Genomic DNA, 14181 nt, shown 5'->3' on the forward strand with positions numbered 1-14181 from the left:
AAAGACTAAAGAAAACATAAAGGCAAGAAATTTCACCAAATAGTGGTGTACAATCGCCATCTTTATAACATCCATGTGGCTATTCAGTCAAAGTATAAACACATTTATCCTAAGAACTATGTAGTCAGAGCCATTTTTAGGGTCCTGCTTTTGTAAGGTGGCCTAATTGAAGTAGTCCCAAGAATAATCAAGACTGACTGAATGTTCTTGAAACTCAGCCTAATAAAAGCTGAAATGCAGTGTTTTTAAATTTCAGGTGTATTATGGAGATCTCTTGGTTATTTTATTAAACCTTACAGAATGATACAAGTATAAAGCCTATGAAGTATAAATGATCTTGTTGCCAAAACAAGAAAAAAAATTCCCAAGGGTCCCAATTTCTATATTGTTTTATCTCAAAAGTTTAAATAAGATGTTCTACTGCTATTGTTGTTCTAACTGTCCAGTGTATTAGCACATTCCCAGAAGTACTTTGGAGATTGATCCCTGAATTTCTTAGACTTTCTCCTGTAATTGATTTAAGGGTGTCTGATTAGATAGTGAACAGCAGAGTGAGACAACCTTCAAGTGATAATGTCTAATTTTCTTGCTATGTCTCTGGCTTGATGCTTAAGACATAATTCTTTTTCAAGTCAAATGGTATTAGTTATTATTAAGTTTCCCAAATGAAATTGATTTTAGGCAATATTTTAAAGAAATGAAGTCATAACAAAAACTATAATTATTTTTACTCCAGAGTGTTAATGAATGAAAACAGGCTAGAGAGGTAATGTTTAAGTAATGTTTATTTTCAGTATGCTTAACATGAGTAATTTTTTTACCTCCTTTAAGATGAATAATGTTTTTTTTTTTTTTTGAGACGGAGCCTCAAGCTATCCCCCTGGGTAAAGTGCCATGGCATCACAGCTCACAGCAACCTCCAACTCCTGGGCTCAAGCGAGTCTCCTGCCTCCGCCTCCCAAGTAGCTGGGACCACAGGCGCCCGCCACAACGCCCGGCCGTTTTTTGGTTGCAGCCATCATTGTTGTTTGGCAGGCCCAGGCTGGGGATTCGAACCCGCCACCTTAGGTGTATGTGGCTAGCACCTTAGCCGCTTAAGCCATAGGCGCCGAGCCATGAATAATGTTTATTGACTAAAGGTGGGAAATGAAGACTTAGGATACTAATTCTGTTTCAAGATCTTTGAGTATATTTTGCATTGTACAATGGATTTCATTTTTCATGAAATGCCTTAGTTTTACTGCCTACAAAATAAAGGTAGTGATTAAAAAAAAATATGATAACCCAAGTGTTGATCAATTAATTGATGAATAAACAAAATTTGGTATATCCACATAATGGCTAAAGTGTCTCCCAGAAAAGATACAGTGAAATCCCACCCCTCAACACCTTAAATGTGGCCTTATTTAGAAAGAGGGTTATTACAGATGTGATTAGTCAAGACAAGATCATATAGGAGTAGGGTGGGCTCCTAATCCAAAATGACTGGCATCCTTACAAGATACACACAGGGAGAATGCCATGTGACGATGAAGGCAGAGACTGCAGTTACACAGCTCTAAGGCAAGAAACGCCAAAGATCACCAGCAAATCATTACAAGGCTGGAAGAGGTAAGGGGGATTCCTTCTCACAGGTTTAACAGGGAGTATGACCCTGGCAAAAAACTTGATTTGGGATGTTTAGTCTCCAGAACTATAAGACAATAAATTTGTGTTGTTTTCAGCCACCTAATTTGTAGCACTTTGATATGGCAGCTCTAGGAAACTAACATACCATATACTGGAGTATCATTTAGCCATAAAAAGAAATTAAGTACTAATGTATACTATAACATGGACAAACCTTGAAAACATTATGCTAAGTGAAAGAAACCAGATATACAGAACTATATGTGATTCCATCTACACGAAATGTTTAGAATAGGCAAATCTACTTATAGAAAGCTTAGTAGTTGTTAGGGCTGAGGAGGTGGATGTAGAGGAGGAATTGTGACTGATAATGGGAACGTGATTTCTTTTTGGGGTGATGACAATGTTCTAAAATTGATTGTGGTAATAACTGTACAACTCTATGAATATATTAAGAACCACTGAATTATAGACTTTAAATGGGTGAAATTACATAGTATGTAAATTATATCTTAAAATATATTTAAAAAAATAATTGTGAAAAAAATGATTAGAATGTGTTGAGAATGGTATGACGAAGAGTTAGGAAAGGGTGGATTAGTTGAAACAGAGGATTAGGCAAGACTCCTTACATGAAGTAACATGTAAAATCTGAGCTAAAACCTAAAGGATGAGGACAGCTAAAAGGTCATTACAGGCAGAAGGCACAAAGGTCCTAGAGTGAGAATGAGTTTAAGATATTTGAAGAAGAGAAAGGCAAATATGGCTAGAATACAATAAGGAAGTAGAAAGTGCTACGGAATGAAGTTGACTAGACAGGAAGAAGCTAGACAGTGTGTACATCTATAGAAGTTATAAGTAGATTGGGCATAGTGGCTAACACCTATAATCCCAGGACTTTGGGAGGCCCAGGTGGGAGCATCACTTGAGCCCAGGAGTTCAAGACCAGCCTGGGCAACACAAGACCCCCATTTTTACAACAAAAATTTTTTTTTGCTTGGCTGTGGTAGCATATGCCAGCGGTCCTGGCTACTAAGAGGGCTGAGGAATGAAGATTACTTGAGCCTAGGAGCTACAGATTACAATGAGCTATGACTGTGCCACTGCATTCCAGCCGGGACAACCGGGGCAATATAGCCTGTCTCAAAAAAAAACAAAAACAAAACAAACAAACAAAAGAAACCCCTACCAACAAAAAAACCCACCCAAAACCAAATCAAACAAAATTATAGGTAATCAGGGTAGCCATGGTAAAACTGCAAGTATCTTTATTTCATCTTTAGGAAATTTCAATCCTCAATATGTATTTTTAAAACAGGCTTATATATTAACAGTTGCTTCATTTCATATTTAAATATCCACCATGAATAACTCTTATATAGATGTCTATTCTAAAAATTACCTGGGTTTGGGCCAGGGCTGGTCTAAGACAATTTCAGACCCTCAAAACCAATCCAAATCCATCCTTGGGCTAAGAGTTTTAGTCCTGAAAGTTTAAAAACCACAGCCAAAAAAAAAAAAAAAAAATCAGACTTCTAGATCTGTGTAACAAAAACCCAGATAAAGACAGATCACCCACTTCAGAGATCAGGGACTTTCTAAGACTTGTGGAATATTCTTATGAGTCAAAGAAAGTTCCTATGACTTAAGGAATAGACCACCTTTAGGAATAAAAGTAAATGAGCATTTAACCTAGCATGTGTCCTCAGCCTGTTCACCAACTCCTGCCCTTGAGACACAGACAACATTAAACCTTTGCAGGTCAAAAAATTCTAAAGTTAATTCAAAAGCTTGCCTTTTCTCTTTTGGCCTCAAGTTGGACCACAAGTTTCAGTAAGAAAGGTAATATGGCAAAATTCTAGAAGGGCAATGATGTGTACCATCCTAAACACTCTTTTTAGTTTCGTTTGAACAGCTCTCCCCTGTCTTATACTGTCATACAGCTTGTGTCAAACACTGGTTGACCTCACTGTGGAAGTATTTCAATAACACCCAGAGATGGGCTTAAGGAGCATATGTGAAAATGTACTGAAGATATACAAAAACAAACATAAATCTGAGATGTAAACAGAATTGGCTAGCCCATTTAATCAGTTTGAAATAACAAAGTGATATTAACCAGAGCAGGCATCCTCAAACTACCGCCTGTGGGCCACAGGTGGCCGCAGAGGACAATTATCCGGCCCGCCGGTTGTTTTTTTTGTTGCTGCTGCCTGTCCTGCTTAGCAGCTGACTTGTCCTGGAGCCCATAGTCCGGCCCTCCAAAGGTCTGAGGGACAGTGAACTGTCCCCCTATTTAAAAAGTTTGAGGACCCCTGAACCAGAGGCTGCAAATAAATCTAGTAACTTTATTACCACACATAGTGGTGTACAAGTCCACCAATTTCCTAAAAGAGGCAAAAAGTACTAAAAAAAAATAGTAAAAATAGTATTCTTTCTATTTACCCACAAAATAGGAAATTAGTTCTAATCTAGAAGCTATCTGTTGAGTTAAAAACAAAACAACTCCAACATTATTAAAATTGGTAGTAAATTGGACTTACTGTTTGGCCTGGTTAACATGAACCCCTAATGTATAGCTCAGCCATTTGTATGTCACCTGTAAGAAGAAGAAATTTTTTTAATATTTTATTAGATGGCTCCTGAGTACAGATCAGTCTCAAGGGCTTGCTCTTAAAGATTCATATCCTTAGATGATTATGCGTTATAAACCACAATAGATGACACTGCAGTTTTGCCAAGATCTATCTGTATAGGCAGCACCAAGTTATTTATCTTTGGGGGGCTACCATCCAAAACTACCCTAAACCTCATCCAAAAGCTAGATAATTTTAGGCTGGGTATGGTGGCACATGCCTATAATCCTAGCATGCTGGGAGGCCAAGGCAGGAAGCATTGATTGAGCTCAGGGGTTAGTGACTATTCTGGACAAGAGTGAGATCCAGTCCCCACTAAAAATAGAAACATTAGGCATTGTGGCCAACACCTGTGGTTCTAGATACTTAGGAGGCTGAGTCAGGAGGATAGCATGAGCCCAGGAATTTGAGGTTGTGAGCTAAGCTGACTTCACAGCACTCTAGCCTGGGCAACCAGACACTGTGTCTCAAAAATAAAAAGGGAAAAGAAAAAAAGAAAGCTAAATAATTTTGAAGTGTATGATTCAGAAACGTATTAGGAAAGCTGCAACCATACAAACATTAATAGGCTCAGCACCTGTAGCTTAGCAGCTAGGGCAGCAGCCACATCCACCTGGGCTGGCAGGTTTGAACCCAACTAGGCCTGCCAAAAACAATGACAACTACAAGGAAAAAAATAGGTGTTGTGGCAGGCGCCTGTCCTAGCTGCTTAGGAGGTTGAAGCAAGAAAGTCACTTGAGCCCAAGAGTTTGAGGTTACTGTGAGCTGTGACGCCACAGCACTCTACCCAGGGCCACATAGTGAAACTGTCTCAAAAAAAAAAAAAAAATGAATAAAGTAGATGAATAGTCTATCAGATTTGACTGGGAACTACAGATAACAAGTCTTAAGCCTTCCTTGACCAAGTAAGCCTGTGACTCTCATCTGAGTCTCTTCCGATCTAAATGCTGAGCTTCTGAAAATTAGAAGACTTACATAGACTAGGCTAAGGCAGTGTAATGTAGAAGAAAGCATTAGAGGATGGGCAGATCTGTATTCGAAACCTGCCTAACGCTTACTGACAAGCAAATAAATTATTTGGCCCCTCGACTTCGATTTTCTCTTCTAGGAATATTAGCACCGATGGAGGGGGGCGTGTATAAGGGTCACTGTAAAGACTAAATGCAATACGTATGCAAAATGCCTTTGCTCACAGCAGGCATTCAATCACCACGGTTTGCAAAGTGCATTCACATCCATCCTCTTAATCTTTACATCACCTCTGTGAGGCAGGTCAACCCTCTATCAGTGTTTTTGTATTTCCAGGGAGAGGAAACCCAGGGTCTGGAGGTTAAACAACTTGTGAGTTAACCTCGATGCGACATAATTTCCACAACTGTAAACTTGGAGCTTTAAACTCCAACCACCTTATAAGACAGGTGTAGGGAAGCCTCAGAAATACTCTCCCCGCCCAATCTCGTGGTCCAAGCCCCAGGGAGGGCTCCCAGCACGCCTCCCGGACAAGGCACGCGGACCGCGCGCCCGTCAGAGAACCCCATGGTGGGTCCTCACCAGCCCTAGGGCTAAAGCCACGGGGACCTGTCTCCCTTTGGCCAGTTCCCACGAGGCCACATACAGAGAGGTCGAGGCTCCAACCGCCCTAGCCAGGCCCAGGCCCCCAGTCGCTCGCCCCCGTTCCCCAGTCCTATCTCCTCACGATCTTGTTTTGGTCCGTGACGAACTCGTCTATATTTTCCAAATAAATCTGGTCCGCCATCGTGCTGCAGAGCGGGGACCCACCGCCTCTGAGGCCCTCTTTCAGTCACAGCCACAACTCCCGCCGGCGGGAAACGTCTTTGCCCCCTCCCACGTCCGGGGTCGTTTCCCACGGCAACAGAGGCGACGCTTTACGGCGGCCGTCAGAGGGCCAAACTGGTCGCGGCGACGGCGCAGACCGAAGTAGGTGGAGCCCGCAGGAGCAGCGGAAGGGAGGGGCTGGGATGACCCGCACTGTCCCGGAATCCGGCAAGGTTTCAAGTTTCACCTCTGTCGCTTAGCAACTGACTCAGAACAAAACACCTCGCCTGCAGGCGCCACAGTCTTTTCCCATGTAAATCAATAAATTAAAATTAATCCTTGCCCTTTGATATCTTTATTTAGCAAATAGTCTTTATGTACCTATTGCATTCCAGGCGTTTCTTAGGCACTGGGCGCGCAGCACCGGACAATAAGACCTTAAAAATCCCTCTTATTCGGGGGGCGGGGGAGGGGATATTTTTGTTTGTTTGTTTGTTTGAGACAGAGTCTCACTGTCACCCCCGGTAGAGCGCCCTGGCGCCTAGTTCACAGCAACCTCAAACTCTCGAATTCGAGTGATTCTCTTGCCTTGGCCTCCCAAGTAGCTGAGACTACAGGCGCCCACCATAATGCCAGGCTGTTTTTAGAGATAGGGGTCTCTCTCTAGCTCAGGCTGGTCTCAAACTCGTGAGCTCAGGCGATCTGCCCACTTCGGCCTCCCAGATTGCTGGGATTACAGGTGTGAGCCACGGCGCCCGGCCTCTGACAGGATACGTTTTTAAGACCCCCTGGTAAGATACCGAAAACCGCGGATTACACCGGACTCTTTATATACACTTGACCGTTGAACACCACAGGGTTTCAACTTCGTGGGTCCACTTGCGCGCAATTTTTTTCCCAACCAAATGCAATTGAAAACACTGTAGGATGCAAAACCCCAAGATAGGCAGGGCTTACTGCCGAAACTTGAGTATGCAGGGAGGGCTATAGTTATTTTATCTTATTATTATTATTATTATTGCAGTTTTTGGCCAGGGCTAGGTTTGAACCCTCCACCTCCAGCATATGGGGCCGGCACCCTACTCCTTTGAGCCACAGGCGCCGCCCTGTAGTTACATTTTTTTCCCCCATGTAGCTATATATATCTATAGTATGTATTTATAAATTATGTACAGTAAAAGATTAATAACAACTAATAATAAAATAGAACAATTATAACAATATATTCTAATAAAAATTAATGAACATGGTCTCTGTCCTAAAATTTCTTATTATATTTAATACTTTCGTACTGCTATTGTCTTCTGGTGACTGAAATGGGAAAGTGGGGTTAAGGGAGGACTGTTGTTTACCTGCTGTAAACAAATAATTTTAGTAATGGTGCCTGCTGGGGTAAAAAGTACTACCTGTTAAAACTCCTCAGAATTGAGAAATTAGGGAAGGTTCTCCAGTGGGGATGAAAGAGAGGAGTGTTTCTGACAGAGACAGGAGAATTTGCTAGGGATAGAAAAGAGTTCATTATAGCTGGAATGTTGGGAGAAGATGCCGGTGAAGAGAGATGAGACTTGAGAGAAATCATGCTGTGCCTAAGATGCTGTGTGAAGAGGTATATGAACTTTATTTTCAGGAAAACTTGGGCAAAAGTTTTCAGGTTGGGGGATTTTTCTTTTTTTTTTTTTTTGAGACAGAGCCTCAATCTGTCCCCCTGGGTAGAGGACTATGGCATCACAGCTCACAGCAACCTCCAACTCCTGGGCTCAAGGAAGTCTCCTGCCTCAGCCTCCCAAGTGGCTGGGACCATAGGCGCCCGCCACAACGCCTGGCTATTTTTTTGGTTACAGCTGTCGTTGTTTGGCGGCCCCGGGCTGGATTCAAACCCACCACCTTAGGTGTACGTGGCTGGCACCTTAGCCACTTGAGCCACAGGTGCCGAGCCAGGTTAGGGAATTTCAACAAAAATTTCTCCTAATACCACCCCCAAAACCCTTCATCATTGACTTTAGCATAAGCTGGTGTAGTTCACCAGCATAGAGGATAAACAAGCAGGCTAGAGTTAAACTGACTACCTGGATTTGGTTTTACTAATTATGGTGTGACCTTGGGTAAGTTACTTAACCACCAGGAGACTGTTTCCTCATTTGTAAAATGGAGATAATAATAGTACTAACTTCAAAGGTTTGTTGCAACATGCATCCATTCAAGTCATAGGGGCAGGAACGGTTCTCAATACTGAGGTGCTTCATTAGGTTGGGACAAGGAGGATGGGGAGCAGATACTTTGTCTAGGGGGTGTCCATCAAGAAATAGATGATGTAATGTCTTAACACAATAACTAAGAGGATGCCATGAAGGCTATGTTAACCAGTTTGATGAAAGTATTTCAAATTGTATATAAAACCAGCACACTGTACCCCGTGACTGCATTAATGTACACAGTTATGTTTTAATAAAAGAAAAGAAAAGAAACAGATGACGTTAGGAAATGGTTTGTCTACTAGGAGGAACAAACTGACCAGAAGGTTTCTAGGAAAGAACAGATGATGTGCCAAGGACTGACCAAATGTTTGGTCTTCAAGGACTGACCAACCAAAAGAGTCAGAGAAACCACAAAGTGGAGATAGGATCACGACCTTGATGGTGGGTCTTTGGATCGTGTACACAGTTGAGGTAGTAGGGTCCCTAAATGACCTACCCTTATTAACATAGTAAAAAACACACCCACTAGTGCCAAGACAGTTTACAAATACCATGGAAACTCCTAGAAATCACCATACAAGGATTGAAAAAAGGAGGATTCACCATTCTGGGAATTCTCCACATTTTCCAAGGAAAATGATGAATATTCTGTCCTACACTTAGTATAGAATTAAGGAATCAGGCTCAGCACCTGTAGCTCAGTGGCTAGGGTGCCAGCCACATACACTGAAGCTGGTGGGTTCAAATCCAGCCTGGGCCTGCCAAACAACAATGACATCTGCAGCCAAAAAATAGCTGGGCATGTGGTGGGTGCCTATAGTCCCAGCTACTTGGGAGGCTGAGGGAAGAGGATCACTTAAGGCCAAGAGTTTGAGGTTGCTGTGAACTGTGACACCATGGCACTCTAAGGAGTGACATAGTGAGGCTGTCTCAAAAAAAAAAAAAAGAAAGAAAAGAAAAGAAAAGAATTAAGGAATCAACATAAATGGGAGAAATCTTATTAAACTCGGAGTCTTCTCCACTCACAGGTATTGACTCATTCCTTCTATGGAATGTACTATGCTTTAACGAACTTTGGTACTTTGCACCTGCTTGCTCTGCTCATTTACTCCATCAACTCAATACCAGTAACCATTCTTTGGAATTGGGAACCAAGAACCAATGAACATGGGGACCTAGCTTCTGGTCCCCACACCTGAGGTCTGTGGCTACAGCTGTGATTTATAATATACAGAGCCTGTTCACATATAACTTACATTCTCATGGAGATACAGTGAAGGATAGTAGTGGCATCAGTTGGGTAGTGGTAGTGGAAATTGAGAGAACTGAATGACTTGAGTTTTCATTTAGAGTCAGCAAAACTTGCTGATGAACTAAATGAGTACAGTGTGGAAAAAGCAGGGATCAAGGAAAAAAACTAGATTTAGATAAACAGTGATGCCCTTGCTGAGATGTGAAATACCTGGAGCAGATGAGAAAACCAAAATTCTGAGTGGCTCGAGTTATAAATGAGGTAAGATACATAAAGCCCTCATGCTGTGCCTGCATACTAGAAAGTCAGAAAATGGTTGGCTACTACATTATACACTGTACCAGGTGCTTGGAGAGTGATATTTCATTTAGTCCTGATAGCAATACTGCGAACAGATTGCATTATGAGTATTTTAGAGAATGGATTGCTGAGGCTTAGAGAAAAGTAGATTTCCAGGGTCACAGGGTGGTAATTAAGTACTTGTGTTGGTGGCCAGGTGTGGTGGCTCACACATGTAATCCCAGCCCTCTGGGAGGCTGAGGTGGGCACATCAAGACCAGCCTTTTAGAATGAGATCCTGTCTCTAAAAATAACCAGGCATTGTGGCAGGTGCCTGTAGACCCACCTACTCCGGAGGCTGAGGCAAGAGAATTGCTTGAGCCCAAGAGTTTGAGGTTGCTGTGAGCTCTGATGCTAGGACACTCTACTGAGGGTGACAAAGTGACACTCTGTCTCAAGAAAAAAAAAAAAAGAGACCTCAAAATAGGTTTCTTGTCATTACTCCGCAGGAGTAGGAAATATGATAATTGACCAGAGAAGAGTCACGATACTATCTCTATGCCAAAAGGAAACTCTATATAATACTATATAGAGTACCCAGCCCAACCCAGTCCTAGAGATGCCAATATTAAGAGTTTGTTTAGACAGAATCTTGATCCGTTGGTGGGCTAGAGTGCCATGACCTTGGCCTAGCTTACAGCAACCTCAAACTCCTAGGCTTAAGCCATCTTCCTACCTCAGCCTCCCAAGTAGATGGGACTACAGTCCGCACCACCACTCCACCCTCCCCTAATTTTTCTATTTTTAGTAGAGACATGGTCTTGCTTTGCTCAGGGTGGTCTGGAACTCCTGTCCTCATGTGATCTGCTTCAGCCTCTCAGATTAATGGTTACCCTTGGGAGGCTAGAAACTGGAAAGTGCGTATGAGGAGGTGTCTTGATCTGGGTGCTGGTCACATGTGTTGAATTTGTGAAAATGATCTGAGTTGTACACTTCTGATATGTATGTATAGTTTTTTTATATGGATGTTTACATTAACCAAAAGTTTAAGAAAATTGGTTATTTGAGGAATCTTGTTTTATTTTAAATACCCTTCAGTCCTCTGAGATGAATCTGAGCTATTATCCTACAACAAACACTGTTCCACCTGCTTTACAAATGTTAACCCATCTAAGCACCATAACAATCCTAGAAAACTGGGCATGTTGTTATCCCTTTTTCTCAGATAAGTAAACGTTGACACAAAGAGGTTAAATAATTTGCCCAAGGTCACAAAGTTACAGAACCAAGATAAAAACTAGGCAATCTAAACATCCATGATTTTAAACACTATGTGGTGCTGTCTCATTGTTGACAACTGCATATAGAAAACCAGTAAGTAGAGTATAGTGAATTCTAATACAGTGTATTGCAGAAGATTGGAATTCCTGGGCACTTCAGTCAAATGAGAATTGCTTTTAGTAGCAGCCAAGTAAAAAATGGGCTATGCTGAATATGCTGTGGGAACACAGAACTGAGGCAGACAGAAGTTAATCTTGGAAGTTTTCAGGTCAGGCATTAGGGTTAAGGGAGGGGGTGTGTGTGCATGTGGATCTTTGATTAGGTTTAGTAGGAAACTGCAGCAGGAAAATTCCAGTAAATAAGCCTAGGACTGTGTCCAGGATATTAGTGTTTTATCTAGGTAATACCTGAAAGCTTAGTTTTAGGGACAAAAGTAAACCAGAAAAAAGGATCCTTCTGTACTTTTACTCTCGTAAACTACAGATGAAGAAAGTCTTTTAGCTCATGTACATTGCTCAGATGATAATTATCATTTATCGAGCACCTGCAATGTCATAGCTGCCTCATTTAATACTTAAATAATCCTGCTATACTTCCCCCCCAAGGGACCAAGTCTGAGATCAATGTTACGTTGTTAATGTGAAGAGTAAACAGGAAACAACTCCATTAGGTTCTAAGACAAGGTTTAGAGTGAATAACCAAGTAGGATTTTAGAACCTGTCTCATCGTAATACAATTACAGCAACAGCAGCAACACTAGCATCTAGCAGGGGCATCCAGCCTTTTTTCTTTTCTGCTGCACATTGGAAGAATAAAAGTTGTCTTGGGCCAATCATTAAATACGCAAACACTAATGAAAGCTGATGAGCAAAAAAAAGAAAACGTCCATCCATACTTTTCTGCATATCTGACACCACAGGTAAGCAAAACAGTCCTCAAACAACCTGCATGCCACCCACTCGTTGCAATTTGAACATCCAATAGGTTCTCAGTAAGTATTTATTGGCTTAAGTTCAAGTACACTAAAGACAGTAAGATTTAAAAGGAAAAATGCTAAAATAAGAAACAGGGAGAGCTGAGATAGTATTCACGATTACTTATCATTCAATGAGTGCTAGTCCTTTTACGTGAATATTCTCATTTAATCTTCAAAATAATCTATAAGGTAAATGAATATTATTACTTTCTATTGTCCCTATTTTATAGACGTCGCATAGCTTAAATTATTATCCCTATAGTACAGATAAAGAAGCTCAGAGAAGTGAAGTAATTTGTCCCAAACCACATAGATAGTAAGTGGTGGGGATGTGTCTCCAGCCCAAGCGTGCTCAAAGCTTTAGTGTATTTAAGTGATAGCATTTGGCTGCTTTTTGTTTTCTTCTTTATATACTTTTTTCCTTATGTATATTTGAATTTTTACAAGAGTCTCGTTTCATTTTTATAGTCCTAAAAAGATGAACATATTTTTATTTTGAAAAAAGTGGGGCAGCCAGCAATGAAAAAAATAATTCATCTTTTTATTCCTGTCATCTGTAATGTTTTCCTCCTTGGAAAAGTAAAAGGCAATCTGCAAAAAGGAATAGTGTGGGAGTTAGGTTTGTGGTGTAGTTTAGAGCAGGTACTTCTAGAGGGCTTGTGGACCAGAGCCCAAGTTCCTCAACCCCCCAGAGGCTAGCAATATCCTGGTGGTCTACACAGGATGTCTGGCACCCGGCAGGCTCAGGGCAAGGATTCTGGGGTTCCTATTGACCACAGATCAGGATCCTAGGCATCCCCTTTCAGGTGCCACAAGAGGCCTGATTGTGACCTGGTGGCTGAGAACAGAATGCCTAGCAAGCAAAAATTACTATTGCCTGAGTCCTGCCCAGGCAGAAATAGAAATCACTGAAGCAAGTTAGGTAAGTTTATCCCCAATTTGTAAAGTATAAGTTGTAATCACATGGTATGCTTGAATGATTTTTCCTTCCTTTATTTCCCTTCTTCTGATTGTTAATGATTACCTGAGGTGGCTTACTTTAGAATAACTCGAATTAAGTTTATGTATTATGCTGTCAACATGATTTATTATTTTTGATTGAATAAAGAGACCTACAGGAGAATGGCCCAGGGCTGCACTTGCTGGCTGCACTAGAGATGCTACTGGCTTAGGGTACGCCTCTCACAGGCTCCCATTGGTTATTTCACCTGAGATAACTGAGTCTGAGTTTTTTCTCTTGTCATCTGCTCCGCAGAGCCCGTAAAGGTTGTGGGGACCCCACAGAATAGAATCATTATTCCTACCTACATCCTAAATATCATTTCTTCATTTTTTAATTTTTTTTGAGACAGAGCTTCAAGCTGTCCTCCTGGGCAGAGTACCGTGGCATCACAGCTCACAGCAACCTCCAACTCCTGGGCTCAAGCGAGTCTCCTGCCTCCGCCTCCCAAGTAGCTGGGACCACAGGTGCCTGCCACAACGCCTGGCTATTTTTTTTGGTTGCAGCCGTCATTGTTTGGCAGGCCCAGGCTGAATTCAAACCCGCCACCTTAGGTGTATGTGGCTGGCGCCTTAGCCACTTGAGCCACAGGCGCTGAGCCAATATCACTTATTTAAAAACAAACAAATAAAACTTCATTCCCTGTTCCTTAAGGATGAGGCTTAACATAGGTCCCTTATGTTAAGAACAAGAGCAGTTCTCCAGAAACCAGAACAGTCAGCCAAAGTTTTTCCTAACCAAAAGAGAGGCCAGACAAAACTGTTGGGATGTTGATGTCAGTTAATACCAGCAGTGGGAGCCATAGGATTAAGATTTCTCAGCCTCCTCGTCTGGAAAAAGTACCTAAGATTGTTGTCAGAAGCCTGACCCTCCTCTCCTTCATCCCACTTCATCCCAGAAATGATTGGCCTCAAACAGCCTCATAGTTCCAAAAGGGCGTGGAGTGGGAAATCTAGACAGGGCTCAATATTGAAGTGGGGTGAGGAGAAATCAACTTACATGTAAGCAGGATCTCCAGACAAGAGTGGGGTAAGAAGGTGAGGCCTTTGGCCAGGAAAGGAAACCTGTAGGAGTAACTCAGGGACCCCACCAGCCTGAGCTTCAGGGACCCAGGGGCCCAGGACTTATTGACAACAATGTATTTAGTAATTAGATCA

At 41.8% G+C, this 14181-nt stretch overlaps 1 protein-coding gene across 2 annotated transcripts in view; it reads right to left on the reverse strand.

The window, feature by feature from the left end:
* POLD3 (DNA polymerase delta 3, accessory subunit) overlaps positions 1 to 6128 on the reverse strand; it is a 52416-nt gene extending 46288 nt beyond the window's left edge. For both annotated transcript variants that reach the window (XM_003780903.3, XM_012814183.2), the window contains exons 1-2: positions 5962 to 6128; positions 4173 to 4228 (exon numbers count right to left, since the gene is read on the reverse strand). In XM_003780903.3, the coding sequence (XP_003780951.1) occupies positions 4173 to 4228; positions 5962 to 6021 (116 nt within the window). In that variant the 5' untranslated portion in view covers positions 6022 to 6128. The remainder of the gene's footprint in view (positions 1 to 4172; positions 4229 to 5961) is intronic.
* Positions 6129 to 14181: the final 8053 nt, after the last annotated feature.

Source organism: Otolemur garnettii, unplaced genomic scaffold (assembly GCF_000181295.1).
Source record: "Otolemur garnettii isolate 467f Iridium unplaced genomic scaffold, OtoGar3 scaffold00001, whole genome shotgun sequence".
Taxonomy (NCBI): Eukaryota; Metazoa; Chordata; class Mammalia; order Primates; family Galagidae; genus Otolemur; species Otolemur garnettii.